Source organism: Ictalurus furcatus, chromosome 5, assembly GCF_023375685.1.
Source record: "Ictalurus furcatus strain D&B chromosome 5, Billie_1.0, whole genome shotgun sequence".
Lineage (NCBI taxonomy): Eukaryota > Metazoa > Chordata > Actinopteri > Siluriformes > Ictaluridae > Ictalurus > Ictalurus furcatus.
The window spans coordinates 7,425,435-7,442,421 of NC_071259.1; the positions used below are offsets into that span (position 1 = coordinate 7,425,435).

General features: G+C 38.8%; 1 protein-coding gene across 3 annotated transcripts in view; it reads right to left on the bottom strand.

Moving 5' to 3' along the window:
- The window catches only part of LOC128607579 (probable G-protein coupled receptor 153), a 49,060-nt gene that overhangs the window by 13,686 nt on the left and 18,387 nt on the right, over nucleotides 1–16,987 (bottom strand). For 2 of the 3 annotated variants that reach the window (XM_053624546.1, XM_053624547.1), the window contains 2 exons: nucleotides 13,479–14,020; nucleotides 6,931–7,360 (listed from right to left, as the gene is read on the bottom strand). In XM_053624546.1, coding sequence (XP_053480521.1) covers nucleotides 6,931–7,360; nucleotides 13,479–13,831 — 783 coding nt within the window. In that variant the 5' untranslated portion in view covers nucleotides 13,832–14,020. Of the gene's footprint in view, nucleotides 1–6,930; nucleotides 7,361–13,478; nucleotides 14,118–16,987 lie in introns of all 3 variants that reach the window. The other variant, XM_053624545.1, reaches the window with a different exon arrangement.

Genomic DNA, 16,987 nt, shown 5'->3' on the forward strand with positions numbered 1-16,987 from the left:
CTTTCTTGGAAAAAACTTTCTATATCCATCAAATTACAAGAGCATCTCAAGGAGTCACTTCTGGGCTCTGGCTCGATCATTCAAAAACACTGATCTTCTTTTGGTGAAGCCATTCTTTTGTTGATTTGGATGTATGCTTTGGGTCATTGTCATTCTAAAAGTTGAAATTCCTTTTAATCTTCAGCTTACTAGCGGACACCTGAAGGTTTTGCACTAAAATTGACTGGTATTTGTAGCTATTCATAATTCCCGCTACCTTGAAAAAAGCCCCAGTTCTGGCTGAAGAAAAGCAGCCCTAAAGCATGATGTTGCCACCATCATGCTGCACCGTGGGTGTCCGTATGGTGTTCTTTGGGTGCTTTTGTTTTTGCACCAAACATACCTATTGGAATTATTATACCTTTTGGAATTGATCTCATCAGATCATAACACATTTTGCCACATGGTTTGGAGTGATTTAGTTAAGCTTGGATGTTTTTTGTGAGAAGGGGCTTCTGAATAGCCACCCTACCCCATACATGTGAAGAATACAAGAGATTGTTGTCACATGCAGAGAGTAATTAGTACTTGTCACATATTCTTGCAGTTCCTTTACTGTTGCTGTAGGACTCCTATGTCCTGTTCTTGGTAATGTCTCTGTAGTGCCCCATTTCCTCCACTTGATGATGATGGCCTTCATGATGTTCCATGGTACTAATCGAATCTTTCGAAATTCTTTTATAACCCTCTCCTGATCGATATCTTGTGGCAAGTTAGATACCATGAATGCATTGTAAATTCTTTGTGGATCATGGCTTCAGCAGTCAGATAAAACCAAGAAGATGTCAAGAAAATCCTATAGAAACAGCTGGTCTTTATTTGGCGTTAATCAGAATAACTTCACTGATGACAGCTGTATGACAATTACTTTTGAGATTAAATGTGGTTGGTTCATTCTGAACACAGCCACATCCCCAATTATAAAAGGGTGTGTATATTTATGCAACTTATCATAACTTTAATTTTTTTGCTATTTTTCCCTAAAATGTCTCTGATTGTTTTTCACTTAATTTTTATATGCTGCAATTTCACTTTGAGGGTAGGGTGGAAAAAGTTCTGAAGATTTACAGTATCTCACAAAAGTGAGTACACCCCTCGCATTTTTGTAAATATTTGATTATATCTTTTCATGTGACAACACTGAAGAAATGACACTTTGCTACAATGTAAAGTAGTGAGTGTACAGCTTGTATAACAGTGTAAATTTGCTGTCCCTTCAAAATAACTCAACACACAGCCATTAATGTCTAAACCGCTGGCAACAAAAGTGAGTACACCTCTAAGTGAAAATGTCCAAATTGGGCCCAATTAGCCATTGACCCTCCCCGGTGTCATGCGACTTGTTAGTGTTACAAGGTCTCAGGTGTGAAAGGGGAGCAGGTGTGTTAAATTTGGTGTCATCGCTCTCACACGCCCTCATACTGGTCACTGGAAGTTCAACATGGCACCTCATGGCAAAGAATTCTCTGAGGATCTGAAAAAAAGAATTGTTGCTCTACATAAAGATGTCCTAGGCTATAAGAAGATTGCCAAGACCCTGACACTGAGCTGCAGCATGGTGGTCAAGACCATACACTCACTACTTTACATTGTAGCAAAGTGTCATTTCTTCCGTGTTGTCACATTAAAAGATATAATCAAATATTTACAAAAATGTGAGGCGTGTACTCACTTTTGTGAGATACTGTATCTTGGTTTAATTTTTTTTACATCACAAAAACCTGCTATATTAACAGGGGTGTGTTGACTTTCTATATCCATTGTATGTCATGTTATGTTTCATGTTATGTTATATACTATAAAGCAGTATTACTTCTCAGGGCCTTTTTTGTTAGAACTAACTGTTTTGAATCTTTCTTCTCATTCACTTCTAAACAACCCACATACATTACACAACCACTTCGTAGAGTTTTTGGGAAATCCTGATCGTGAGCAAACAATCATTTGTGTCATAGTGCTTATGCAACACACTCGATACAAATATAAAAGTAACAAACACAGTTGAGAGAATGTGCAAACAGATTTTACATTTACATTTATTAATTTAGCAAACGCTTTTATCCAAAGTGACTTACAAATGAGCAAACCGGACAGCAAACCAGTGTATAAACACAATTGACTTAGTAGCTAGTACATAAGCGAGACTTCACAAGGTCCATAGTGTGAGTGAGTGGTTTGAAGTGGTGGCTTGACGGTTAAGGTTCTGGGTTACTGATTGGAAGGTCGGGGGTTTAAGCCCCATCGCTGCCAAGCTGCCACTGCTGGGCCCTGTAGGTCCTTTGATGTTGTCCTTGGCTATTTTCTGACTTCCATGGATGAGTAGTTGCTGTGCTCCTGGAGGAATTTTGCAAGGTCGGCCACTTCTGGGAAGGTTCACTACTGTGCCAAGTTTTTTTTAAATTGGAGATAATGGCTCTCACTGTAGTTCTTTGGACTCCCAGAGCCTTTGAAATAGCTTTGTAACCCTTCCCAGACTGCTGTATTTCAATCACCTTCTTCCTCATCATTTCTGGAATTTCTTTCAACTTTGGCATAGTGTGTTGCATGGTAAGACCTTTTAATCAACTTCATGCTGTTGAAAAAGTTCTATTTAAGTGTTGATTTGATTGAACAGGGTTTGCAGTAATCAGGTCTGCTTGCATCTAGTCCAGCTGAACCCCATTATGAATGCAGTTTCATAGATTTGGGAATCAGTAACTATGGGGGCAAATACATTTTCACACAGGCCCAGTTGGTATTGGATAACGTTTTTGCTTCAATAAATAACATTATCATTTAAAAACTGTATTTTTTGTGTGCTCAGGTTGCCTTTGTGTTATCTTAGATTTTATGTTAAGTTGTGAAACAATTTAGTATGAGATATACACCAAAACAGAAGAAATCAGGATGGGAGCAAATACTTTTTCACAGCACGGTACTCTGGGTTGAACATGGAGAAATTTATGCTGTACACTATAAAGGTGATCTCAAGTAGGTTTTGGTTTACATTTACACTACGATATTTAGTTTCCTCGCAGTAGCTTTCTGTACCATTAATCTCTAGCTTTCTCTGGTATTAGATAATGAGGCACACATTCCCCACAAATATTCTGCCCCAGTGCAGGGGTACACATTTCTATGATTCATCATCAGGAGGGGTCTTCCCGGTAAGCATACTGGAAAAAAATTCTCTAAGCGTCCCCTTGACACTGGCAGCTGAACATGCGGTACTGGGTGTGATCACGGGTGGCCTGGCCTGGGCTTCCTCTCAGTGTCAGTGTTTAATCCCCCAGAGTCAACGCTATACTAATATTAACATTGAACTCCATGAAAGGATTCTATCCAGCCAGTTACACAAAAGCATATTCCAGAATCCGGTCCATCCCATTAGTTATCCCAACACTCGACAGTCTATTCAAACCCATGTGTAGTGTAAAGGGCACTCGGGCAGGATAGTCAGCGCACGCTCCATAAAACGTACCATAATTGAAGTGTGCTTGTGATATAGCTGTCAATGCATTTAAATAGCTCATTATCCCAGTGAGGGAGAAAGATACAAGCCTTTGTTTATGGCGTCTCGAACATGAGCTGGGAATGTCGTACTGGTGTGAGTATTACTGTACATAGGAGTAATAGAAAAGAGAAACAATGACTTAGGAGAACACATGCACAATAAACAGGAAAAGAGTCTACATGCAGCATGATGGAGAGGAGTTACTATTATAAAGAGTAGGGCTTGGCAATATTACAATTTGAGATCAATATCATGATAAAAATGTCACAATACACCTTTCTGAGATTTATTTGTGCTGAATCCTTCAAAGTATATAATTGTACAATTTTGTACTGAATTTTTTAAAATCTTCCCTACTTTTCAGAATTTTTTGTTGAAGTTAAATTAATGTATCTAATTAATGCACAAGGGTACATTGCATTAATGCTACGGTTCTGCCAGCAGCTTGTTAGCAAACCTATATATAATGATAAAAGTCCATCAATATTGTATCATTTTAATTATTTCTGTACTGTTTGGATAAATATTGCAATTATTAGTTTGGTACTGTAGTTTTATAGCTTTTATCCAAAACCACTTAACAGAATACAATACAATCCAAGCATATAGCTGAGGTTTAAGGCAGTCCTTGGTTTTTCAGTCAAAATATTCCAGTCACATTGAAATAATTTGTAGATATAAACGCATTTCAAACAGATTTCAATCAAAGGGTTGTTGCAGTACCGGAGAAGCATTTTGGTCACGTGATACAAGTGTAAATATCTCTCCAAGCCAAATTTGACCACCCAAACTCTCCATTATGTTAGAAACCTAAAATTCCCATGCAATCATCATTTTTGATGTGCCAATCACCGTAAAAACTGGAAAACAAGGGGTACAACAATCACTGAACTCAGCCTGACAGGACACAGGGACAGTAAACAAGTAGATAGGTAAAGTTTGTCACGACAAACTTTGATGTTGGCTTGAAAAAGCCAGTCTGAAAGGTTGAAGATAGTATGAAGTTGAACGAAAGAAAGAAAGAAGGAAAGAAAGAAAGAGTGACATGCAGACAGAAAGACAGACAAACAGTTACTGGTAGACAGTTAGATGACAAATATCGTGATACAAGTAGAAAGTTAGATGGAGTGAGAGAGACACAAGTAGATCCAGTAGATGGAGAGAGTGTGTTATTAGTAGAAAGACAGAAGGAGTGAGGGAGTGAGGGACACAGGTAGATTGATAGAAAGAAATGTGGAGAGAGAGTGTGTGTGCTACTGGTGCTGTAGATTGATAGAGAGATGGATGGAGAGAATGTGTGGCATTGATAGACAGGCAGATGAAGTGAGAGTCTCTGTTACAGGTACACTCACAGAGTGAGAGGGAGTGAAGAGGGGCTTCAGGCACTGCGCACACAGGATTGGGATATTTGATCATCCAGTATGAGAAAACCATAAGTCTGATTAGTTTTTAAAATGCAGCTTGATGACCCAGAACAACCCGAAGGGCTGTGCTAAGTTTGGGAGAAGTAGCTTGAAAGGTTCAGGAGTTATCACAGTACAAGTTTTCAATGGAAGTCAAAGGGAATTTTGGCCAATTTGCGCTTCCGTAACATGAAGACTGTAATTTTGATCAGTTAGAGAAGTCACCGAACACTTCCAGATCAGGCTGAAAGTCTGTGGTGAGTTTGAGGCATGTAGCTTGAACGCTCTAGGAGTAGTGTTTAGAAATTTTGGGTCTCAGAAGAATTATAATAAGCTTAAAAAGTAGAACAGAATGTTGGCTTTGTCAAGCCTACACAAATATGATTTCATTTAATAATCATAAAAAAAAAATCTATATAAGCTTGATCTCCTTGATCCCCTGGGAGTATTGCTCGCCTAATTAAAAGTGAACCAGATAGGCTCTTTGCTTCTGTGTGATGACAATTTTACACTCTCACTTGAGTGCTTTTCTCAGGCCTCCAGAGATGAATAATCCTGTGGTGTTCAATCTGCTTCTATTCACCGCAGACCTCGATATCAGTCTCTCTCTCTCTCTCTCTCTCTCTGTCTAGAACTTTTGCTTCTGCGAGAAAAAAAAATAAAACCCACCACTGATGTGAGAATAACTCCTTTAGTGCTGACAAGCATGTAACTGGAATTGGTCATTAAAGTTTAAGCATGGAGCACAGCGCAGAAAGTTGAAAGCTTTCACAGTGTCTCTAAGTGGTCAGAGGCAGGGACAATTTCAACTTGACACATTACTCCTTCTGTGTAGAGTCGATGAGTCACCGCATGGGTTTCATACATCAGAAAACAAGTTGCAATTTTTATTCTCTAAGACAATGGACAAAAATTGTCTTAGAGACCCCAAAACTCTTTACAAAATATAGTTGTGTGATATAACCCATGAATTAAAGAACATGCACCAGCTTTGTATATCAGTAGCAGTTTAGTTTAAGTAAACACATACAGACCATGCATAAGAGCCATTAAAATGGATGCTATGCCTTTTAAAGCGACACTATGCAGTAAGTACTGAATTTATAAGCAAGTTGAATATGAATGTATTATGAATGCATTATTTAAAGAGAGAAAAAAACAGCAACAAAGAGCTAAGACAATCTCAGAGAGACCAACGCCTGCATGAAGTGCAAAATCATGAATTGCAAAAGTCCAATTAACTGTGAACAATCATGCTTAGTTTTCCCTATTTAAAATGCAAATTATACATAAAGGACCTGATGTACTAAAGGTATGCGTATGTAAAAAGAAAAATAAACACCAAGTTCTTTTACTAACAGGGTCTATGGGGTAAAAAAGCACATCTTATTTATGTTGTGTTTGCCTTAATGGATAAGGCAATTCGGGGTACTTTTAGCTAAAAATGAAGGAAAAAAAAGGGGGCTGTATGATTGTAAATAGATTAACAGTTTAGCAGTGTGATTTACTAACCCCGACAGTTGCATTGGATACGCAAATTAATACAACTGAAGGGCAGATATTACATTTGAGGAAGTCAGTCAATTCTGTCAATTAAAGTAAAAATAAAATACGTTACGTTTCTCAAAATTGTGTCAGCCTGTTTTCAATAGTTGCAAACAAAATGATCATTTACTAACTCTGTTTACGCTATCCTTAATGTAAAGGGTAATTACCCAACAAAACTGAACTCACTATGGCTATCAAGAGCATCTAACACACACCAAAAAACAAATTCAAATATTTTGTTCTTCCATTACTTTGCACATATGATCATTTCTGCAATTGTTCTATGTAAATTGTGCAACACGCACAATTGCTCACATGCATACGTAAATCAGCACTCGTTATTTCTTAGTAAATCAGGCCATGAATAGTAGGTCTATGTCTGAAATTAACTGAAGAATTCCCCAGTTCCCCAATATTTATAACTGCTTTAAATCCAATGCAACTCACCAGAATGGGAAAGCCAGTAAGGAAGTCATAGATGAACACAATACCGCTGATCAGGTACGTGATTTGCAGCGAGGTCTTGATTGGTTCGGAGCCATCGATGGATGAGCGGCGCTTTCCCTGCGCATCTTCTACCACAATAGTGGGCACGTTGAACTTGTTCTTGTCGGCACTCTGGCCTGTTTGCATGGAGAACGTCTGGAAGAGAGCAATGCCGATGCAAATGACTCCCATTGTTACACTGCCGCTGATCAGGAGCAGGAAGCAGACGCCGAAGCCTAGGCCAATTTCAGTCACTATAAAGCGACAATCGTGGGCGTAGAAGCGCTCGCTGGTGTCGTGCCAGCCCACAGCAGGCAGTGTGGACAGGATGAAAGAAACCATCCAGATACCCATCACTGTATGCACAGCCTGCTTCTTCGTGTTGCTCAGCCTGGAGAGGAAAGAGAATATAAAATGAAGAGAAAGCTATTAGGGGCTAAAGCTGCAAAGACTACTTTCTGAAAGTAGAGAAGAAGCATTTCGAGAATGCCCAAAATTCCAATGTTTAGCATGTTTACATATTCATTATATGGAGTACGAAAGAAACTTGCCGTTATCAGTGATTTTCAGTGATAGTCAGCACCCATTTCCACCCACTAGGCTGAAAGTCTAACATGTACTTCCTCCAAGTGGATTTTGAGCACATTTGGAGGACATGGAGGACAGCCATCTTGGACATACTTGAGCTCAGAGAAACCCACAGTTGGCTAGTATCATTCTGATTGACAAGAAAGAGAGTAATGTTGTTCTTCCACCCAGAGAGAATGGGTAAATCGCTAGAATCACTGATACAGTATCTGTGGAATCATCAGGATATGAACCTGGAATCTTCTGACAACAGGGTTAATTCTTTCCCACTGCATCACTCAGGCGCTCCAGCCACTTTTAAATGCACATGAATTTTCTCTTTCTGAGGACCTTTATTTTCTTCAAGTTCATATATTTTCTATTACAACACAATCATGTACAAATACAATACACTCTTAATACTATTCTTTTTTTTTAAGGATTCTGTTGTTTAAGGTTAAGCCAAGAGATTTATTAGGGCTCCTAAATCTTTTTTATTTTATCTCTTAGAAAAGGTCAAAGAAAAAGTAATGTGTATTTTATTATTATTATTATTATTATTATTATTATCATTATTATTATTATTATGCAGTGACGTTTAGTCTAACATACAGAGCTCTGTTCTTAAAGCATGAAAATTCAGATTTGTTTTCTTTTAATGCTACTATAATACCAAACACTAACTTTTGTTGCAGTTATAGTACAATCAAGTGCCACAAATAATGATTCAAATTCATTTCTTGGCTGGATTTTTTCAAACCAGGCCATTCACATTGCTCTGCATTACTCAGAGACTTGCCAAGAGAAACACAGCTTTTTTACTCAATGCTCTTTCCCTCGTCTCCTCCTATTTGTTTCCTGTCCTTTATCTTTGAACCGATCCACTCCCCTGCCAACACCTGAGCCAGAAGACTAGTGGGAGAGGACGCTAAAGAATGAAATAAAGCCTTGGGAACATCTAGATGTGAAGGAGGAAGCACAGATAGTGACATCATCCATGTTTGTTAACCGGTTCAGAGTAGTTCTCTGGATGGTCAGGGTCATAACTTTAGCTTTTTCTCAGTCTCCCGAGGATCCCATGGGGGAAATTACATCATCACACAGCTTGAAGCCACAAACAGAGAGAGATAGAGAGAGAGAGAGAGAGAGAGAGAGAGAGAAAAGGAAAGCCCTATCAGTTTGAAGAGCAGATATGAGAAAAACAGATGCTGAAGAATTTATTTTCAGAGTCCAGACTGCATTCGTAATTTAAGCCGGTGTATTCCAAGCATGAGAAAAACTGAAATGCTGGCGACAACTGTATTAAAAGGCTGTGCAATTTTCTAAATAAATTTCTTCCCCGTTCTCCTCCGTTATACAGAATGGTGCGAAAACAACAACAAAAAAAAACATTCTGTGAGTGGCAGTTATTCTGGCAGAAATGCGTTATTAATGAGAGAGGTCAGAGGAGAATGGCCAGATTGATTAGATCTGACAGGAAGGCAACAGAAACTCAAATAACCACTCTTTAGAACCGTCATGAGCAGAAAAGCATCTCAGAATGCACAACACATCGAACATTGAAGCGAATGGCCTACACCAGCAGAAGACCACATCACGCTCTGCTCTTGTCAGCCAAATTTTACATACACTAAAGGCAGCGTTGGGAAAAGTGTTTTGAAGCCAGAAGATACAAGATTACACTCGCTGCATACAGACACTAGTTATTAAAATGGAGGAAAACACAATTGGTTTTCTTTTGTTCTTCTCTCACCAAGCTACAGCTCACACACACACACACACACACACATAATTCTGTTTGTCCTTATTCGTCTAATGCTGCTTTATGAGCGCGAGCGCCTGTTTTTATATCATTGTGCCCCAGAAATGCATTCATCTGCAAATCATCCTGTGGAGCGTCTGTGAAGAGAAAACTAGGCAGTGCAGGAAACCGATTAATAACCGTGCTGTAGGATAACAAAAAACTAAAACTGAGTGTGATGAGATTGAGATGAAAAACATTTACTATAAAAGGGGAGGGTTGTCAAGAGGAACAGTTTATTATTATTATTATTGTTGTTGTTGTTGTTGTCCTCAATGCAAAAGCAAAAGTCAATTTGGCACATTGTGCAGGGTAGAAAGATCTTTTATACCCTACAGAGCAAACTTAATAATAATAATAATAATCAGAAGGTTCCCTTTTTCCCTTTTCCCTTTTCCCTTTTCCCATTAGGGAACTAAAACTAAATCTAGTCTCTGGACTTGTGTAAAGCTGCTTGGTGACAATATCTTTTGCTAAAAGTGCTATATCTAAATATAATTCTATTCAGTTGAACTTTGATCTGACTTAATGTCGGCACAATAGTGGTGACTAATGGGTTAATCCTGATTAATTCTGGACAGGTACAATAAATAAAATGCTCTGATTCGCTGAAGATAATCAAAAGTGTGTAACCTTCTTTTCTATAGAGGATTGATCATGTGAAAATAACGAAATACAGCACATGAAAAAAGCACTTTAACTTTGAAGTATCTAAATCACAATTACAAAGGCAGCTACACAGTGAGTCATATTAGCTTGAATGGCAATTATGCATTATGTGTTTGTTATGAAAGCAGTCTGACAATCAGTACTTTGATGTGAGTTTTCAAAGCAATGGCGCAATTACCACAATGCCACAATGCACCAAATGGTAGGTCTCTCTATCACACATTTACACCATTCTATCTGTCACATCATTTGGAAAATTATTGTTCCGTGATCTGTCACTCTAACTGCTCTAAGGAACATGTTTACAAATGTAAAAAATTCACGTGCCTATACTACAATCCCTAAAGCCAGGGATGTACATTTACACACAGGCAACTGGATCATGGTATGCTGCCAATGTCACCACGGTTATAGATATATAATGCTATGAGCAGTCATGTTGTGAAACTCATAAGGTCTGACAAATGCTCTGCATGGTTCCTTAAATAATTTGAGGTTATTTTAAAGGACCAGGTGCACCTCATGGTGAAAACACATTTACCTCATGGTGTTCCCGCATTCCAAGATAATAATACTAATACACGGTGTTAATAACCACCTGGTTGAAGTCTGAAAATCTGCCTTAGTTTCCCGAGGCACCAGAACCAGGTGCGGTACAAAAATCAGATTTGTTTTAATGTCCTCTCCTACATTTGTCTGAAATAACATAATTGAAAATGCATCAACTAGTATTACAACATAGGGCGACATTAGAGCCAACGTATAATGTCACATAAATAAGACAAGTAAATGTAAACCATTCATTTTATAGCACTACTGCATAATATTTGCTGAACACTGAAAGGCTATCTCCATCCATATATACCACCTGCTTTTACATAATCATCAATCAAATAAATAATATGCTAAAGGTAAAAGATCTATTCGGTTAAAATGCAGGGCTCCAAATGAAATATTTACCTGGTAACACTGATGCTCCTAATTCAGAAAGCTAGGAGCAACAGCACTAGAAAAGAACAACTGAATCATGCACCAAATTATTTAAGATACTAATACAGCATGCTGTCTGCGGCACGTATGCCACAGAGTGGAGCCTCCGTTTCCATTTACATAGCTTGTTCAATTATCCAAGAGACAAATAATCAAATCTGTGGCTCTCTAACATAAAACAAGCCTAAATAAAAGGCTGATCTAAAAGAATGCTTATCATTCCTCAGCCTCATTTCACTCGCTAGGCTCTGCCATTGAGTTCATGCTTTCCCCTGCTGTCCCTATCATCGCAATCACCAGCTGCTGATGTAGAACAGAGATGTTCATTAATTTTTAAACACTTTATCGTTTCTCTTTCTTTCGCCGCACCGCCTTTCTGCTTTCTTTTCGTTGTTGGTCTAGTCTACACGTGCCCACAAACACAGGAAATTGACAGAAACTTGATGAACCAATTAGAAGTAGGGTCTCTGCTACACTGTGTGTGTCACTTGTTAGACAGCACGCATGAGAGAGAAGGGAATATTTTTTTAAAACAGCTATACAGAGGAATATGAAGTGGCCAACTGGGAAAATTCTCCAGCTTCCTGATGGCCAGTCCACACTGGTTCTGGATGACATGTGTGCTTAACCATCAACTCTTTATAGCTGCTATAATGTAAATGATAACGGGAACATTAAATGTAACTACAGTCCCCTCCAAAACTATTGGAACAGCTAGGCCAATTCATTTGCTTTTGCTGTAGACTGAAGACATTTGGGTTTGAGATCAAAAGATGAATATGAGATCGAAGTTTATAATCAGCTCCTGGTATTTGTATGTAGATGTGTTATAGGACATTTTGTATCAGACCACCCAATTTGTATGTGAGCAAAGATATTGGAACATGTGACTGACAGGTGTTTCTTGTTACCCAGGTGTTAAATTGATTGTTTGAACAATAAATAGGTCTGAACACCTACTCTTGGTTTGAGCCTTCTGTTTCACCTGTGAAGACTGCATTGGTTCTTAAAAAGGATTGGCTAACATGAAGATCAGAGCGCTGTCATAGCTTGCACGTGCATGGCTGCTTCTGGAACAGGCTCACTAATCTTTATTGATGATGTAACTCATGATGGTAGCAGCACAATGAATTCAGTTTACAGGAACATTTTGTCTGCCAATTTATACAGAAGTGCTTCCAAATTAATCGAGAGGAACTTTATCATGCAGCAAGACAATGATCCAAAACACACTGCCAACTCAGTAAAGGGGGGAAAAATGGAAGGTTTTAGACTGACCACGTCAATCACTAGACCTTAACCCAACTGAGCAGCATTTCGCCTCCAGAAGAAGAGACTGAAAGGAGAAACCCCTAAACAAACAACAACTGATAGAGGCTTGGTGATGTCAGGGAGTCACAGGCTTGATGCAGTTATTGCAAGCAAGGGGTATGCAACCAAATATTAAGTGTTATTTACTTAAATTTACTTCAAGACTTATCTGTTCCTATACTTTGGCTCACCTTAAAATTGGGTAGTCTGATAAAAAAAAAAGCTTCTATGTTTTATGTTGTTTAACACATCTAGATGTAAATACCAGGAAATAAAAGCTGAAATCCTAAACTCTCGTCTCAATTCCGTCTTTTGATCTCAAACCCAAATGTCTTTAGTGTATAACACAAACAAATGAAATAGTCTGTGAAATGTGAAATGAATAGTTTCAGAGGGGATTGTATAACTGGTTAAAAAACATGGAGTCTTGTTCAATAATAAATTACAAATTGTAACTGTCGGCAAATTGATGTGGTATAAGAGGAATAAAACACTTCAGGATATGGAACAGCCACCACCCCATCGGTGATTATTTCCTTATAACAATTTTTCCTTAGATAAGCAACAGTAAACACACAGAATGGAACATCCTTACATCAGATCGTCACACATTAAGAAAGCAAATCAGCTTTTTGTCTTACAGTTATAGTCAAAATCTTTAGAATAACTCCATGGTCAATCATTAGCCAGAGAACATGGATATGACTGTAGAGGCCATAAATAAGCCTGAGCTGATGTCCCATAACAATACACTTAATCTCAACATCTTCCAAAGACTGTCTTTGCAGCTGGTTACTATAAGTCACCTGATATCATTGGCAATATCTAAAGCTGTACATGAGGCAGTAGGGATGTGTTCATGTGAGATAAACCCATAAGAACCAGTATCCATGGCAAAGGATAGCAATATTTCAATGCTCGATATTGTAGTCGAGGAGCTGTGATACTTCCTTCTGTGGCTCAAAATAATATATAATGATTGATCTTAGATAAACCATGAATTTGTTTGCAAAAATAAAAAATCTGGACATATTATAACATTCTTGGAAACAAATCTGGCCTCACAAATCTCTTCCTGTAGCTTAAATTCCTTCTCAATACTTTTATATATTAAGAAATACACAAGGCAACATAAGGCAACATAAATCCATCCAAGCAAATTTTGCCCTACCTGTAATTGACCGGCCACCGCACCATCCACATGCGGTGGTAGGAAAGCGATGTGACGGAGAAGCAGGTGACCAGAGTAAGAGTGTAGAAGGTGGAGACAAAGACCTTGCAGAGGCCTTCATTCCACTCGTAATTGGAGTGCTGGCGGCGCAGCTGGATGACGCAGTACATGGTGATAGGGATGCCCATGTTGAGGATGTGCGTGCCAGCCAGTGTGCAGATCAGGAACTCCAGAGGCTTCCACTTCTTCTGCTTGGCGCTCACGCTTAGGATGCCCCAGGCATTAGCCAGGATAGACACCCCGGAGCAGACCAGCCAGGCCAGTGCGTTGGTGCTGATGACCTCATCCTTCATGGTGCAGGAGCCGGCAGATGGCAACAATGGCAATGGCAAGGGGTGGGATGGCAAGAGGAGGAGCGGTGGGTAGGGCAGTGGGTGGAGACTGGCACTGGGCCAGAGCGGGCATTACTACGGGAGATGGTGGAACTTCTCTTGCATGGATCGTATAGAGTAGGTGGTGGTCATTGTGACTGGTGGAGGATTCTGGGGTTGGGAAGAGGAGAAGAATGAAGAGGATGAGGAACAACAAGGAGGCCAGCAGAAGCAGGAAAACTGATCCAAGCCAGTGCTCTAGGCAATCCTAAAGGGCAAAGGAAGAGATGTAGGGGAGTCAAATGCCAGCCAGAGAGAAAGAGCAGGAAGAGGAAAGAAAAAAAATGACTACACTAGGAAAAAGTTAAGGACAGTACCATAACAGTGAAGATGAGAGGAGAAAGATTCAGCAGAGAAGGTGGAGGGAGATAAAGAGACATATAAAAGGGGGAAAAGAAAAAAACATGAAAGGCAAATAAGCTTCACTGTTGCAACATTAGCAATTTTAAACGTTTTATTCTACACCAACAAATTAACTTTTCACTTGTATCTATTATGTACATTTGATCTGCATTTATACTTGTTCTTCTTTTACAAAAGGGGAGAATCAGCAAAGAAGTCATTTTTGAGAGAATCAAGTGTTTAGGACTTAAAGGAAAAGTCATCATTGAATGACTTGCATATTAATCTTTACAATCAAAGGCGTCCAAGATTTATTTTGTAAAGAAATTCCCAGTTGACATATATTTTTTTTCGTTGAAACGTCTTTCATCGACACATTCATTCATTTCCACTTTGTTTTATGGTTTCCTGGAATGTTGTCCGACTACCTGTTGATAGCTGCTCACTACCTTTGCTTCATCTCTGCCTAAAGGCCTTCTCATCTGTACATGCTGCTCAAACAGAACAGCTTCCAAAAGCCTCAAATTTCATTCTAATACCATCATCAGCATCATCAGCACCATCATGCTCCTCATCTCGTAGATCACTAACTAGCTGAGCTGCATTGCATTCTGGAACTTTGAGTCTTTTTTAGCATTTTCTGTCTCAACTACTGCTACACTGCTTTTCTCAATAATATGACATTGAACATCTCTGGAAAACGGTGAGCTCTTTTTTTAAGAGCTCACAGCGAAACTTGACATCTACCTCTTATGTTTGAGATCGTTTAATTTTTTTTCTCCTGTTAATAGAAATTGTAACCGCACTAGCAATGTTCCCAAGAAGCTGCCACCTCAATTATATAGCAACTTACTTTCAAGACATATAATAACAAGATAATCTTAATAACAAGATATAATGCATCTAATCATGCATTATATCTTGAAACTAGTCAACATAATCCTGCCACCATTATCTTCTGTAGTGCGACCGATGGTTTCACTGAAGCATATTTAGACTGAAGGAAAACAAACTGATCATACTGTAGGCTGATGCTCATTGTCTGTGGGGCTGTGACGCAAATGGTAGGAATGCAACATATTCTCAAACATATTTAGATGTTGCACTTATTTGAGACGTTACCGGAGATGGCGCACCACAAATCATTAGCAAATGCAGAAATTCAGTGACTCATTACATGCAGTCAGGCCATCAGCTGGCTCATCAGCTGGCTTGAACCTTCATTTAAATAAGACAATATGTTAAATAAACTGCATGTGTCATACACAGCTTTTTCTCGTTAAAAAAAAAAGGACACAAGAGGAAAAACATCAGTCTTTCTGCGTCCATGTGCCAACAAAGCAGCGCTAAATAAAACATGATAATCGGCTCAATACTGAGTAGCTCTGTGACAGGGGAGAAAGGATTGTCTCCTGACGTCGTTACATGGCCTACTTCACTGTCAGGTTGAGATTAAAGGAAAGCCAAGCCTGAAACATATTAAATGTGGTTATATTGAAATATTTGTGATGTTCAGTGTCATCCAGAGCAGAAATAGTGGAGACAGCAAATGCTGCACTCAAAGTTCCAGAATGCAACGCAGCTATACGAGGCGGATGTGCTGAGATACAGCAGAGGCTTGGCTCGGCTAGTCAGCAGTGGCAATGATGGCAGTATAAGCAAAAGTTGAAGCTGTTTGAGAAGAGTGTACAGATGAGGAGGTGAGAGAGCACGTTATCGCAGATAACCTGTAAACATGCAGGGCTGTACTATCTGCCTTAACATTGTGTGTTGTGTGTAGGATCACACATGTGGTACTATTTTAATTCTCCTGTTTAAATGGAGCAAAGTTGTGATTGGGATTAATTTACGTCCATAGCAAAGAAGTTGCCAATCAAATCTGATATAAATCTATCATGTGAAATACGCCTATAAAACGTTAGTTGTAATGTTAGAGCAGTGAAATCACACATCAGCTAATTAACAGTTGAGTCATCATTAAGTAATTTATGTTGCAAGATTCAATTTGAGGAAAGAGATTTAAGAATTGAAAAGGTATTTCTGCAATTGTGAAAAATGTCAAGACAAGAGACATTGTAGCTATAAACATAATCATGAGATTATAGAAGAGGAGGGTTGAATATGTTATTGTGTTGAATGTGTTAGTGTAGGGTTGTGTGTGTCAGTTTGATTTCCATTTCCAACTAGTCAAACAAGTCAGGGATGCCTCTGCCAACAACAAGTCTAGTCCTTCTTGTTACTTATTTGGACTAATTACCAGAAATACCCTTAAAATATATTTCAAACAGGAAAGAAGCTACTGGAGAAAAACTATGTCAGACATTTGACCTTGCTGTGACCTTGGCCCTGTTTGGATGAATTCCAAAATCTAATCAGTCCATCTCCTGGTTACAATGATACCTCCATATAAATCCTACAAACATTTAATCATTCATTCTTGAGATATCGCACTAACCAATATCTCAGACGGACAAACAGATGGACCATTATAATAATTACAGCTAGCCAAAAACGGGCCATGAGTTCCTGAACATCAGCTTGTAAGTAACATCTCTGTATGACAAACGGAAAGGAAGCCGTTTCCGACATTTGATCTTACTGTGAACTTGACCTTGTTTGGATCAATTCTAAAATCAAATCAGTTCATCTGCTGGTTACATATATAAATATATAAATCCTACAAACATTCAACCACTCGTTCTTGAAATATCATGCTAACAAGAATCTCAGACGGAC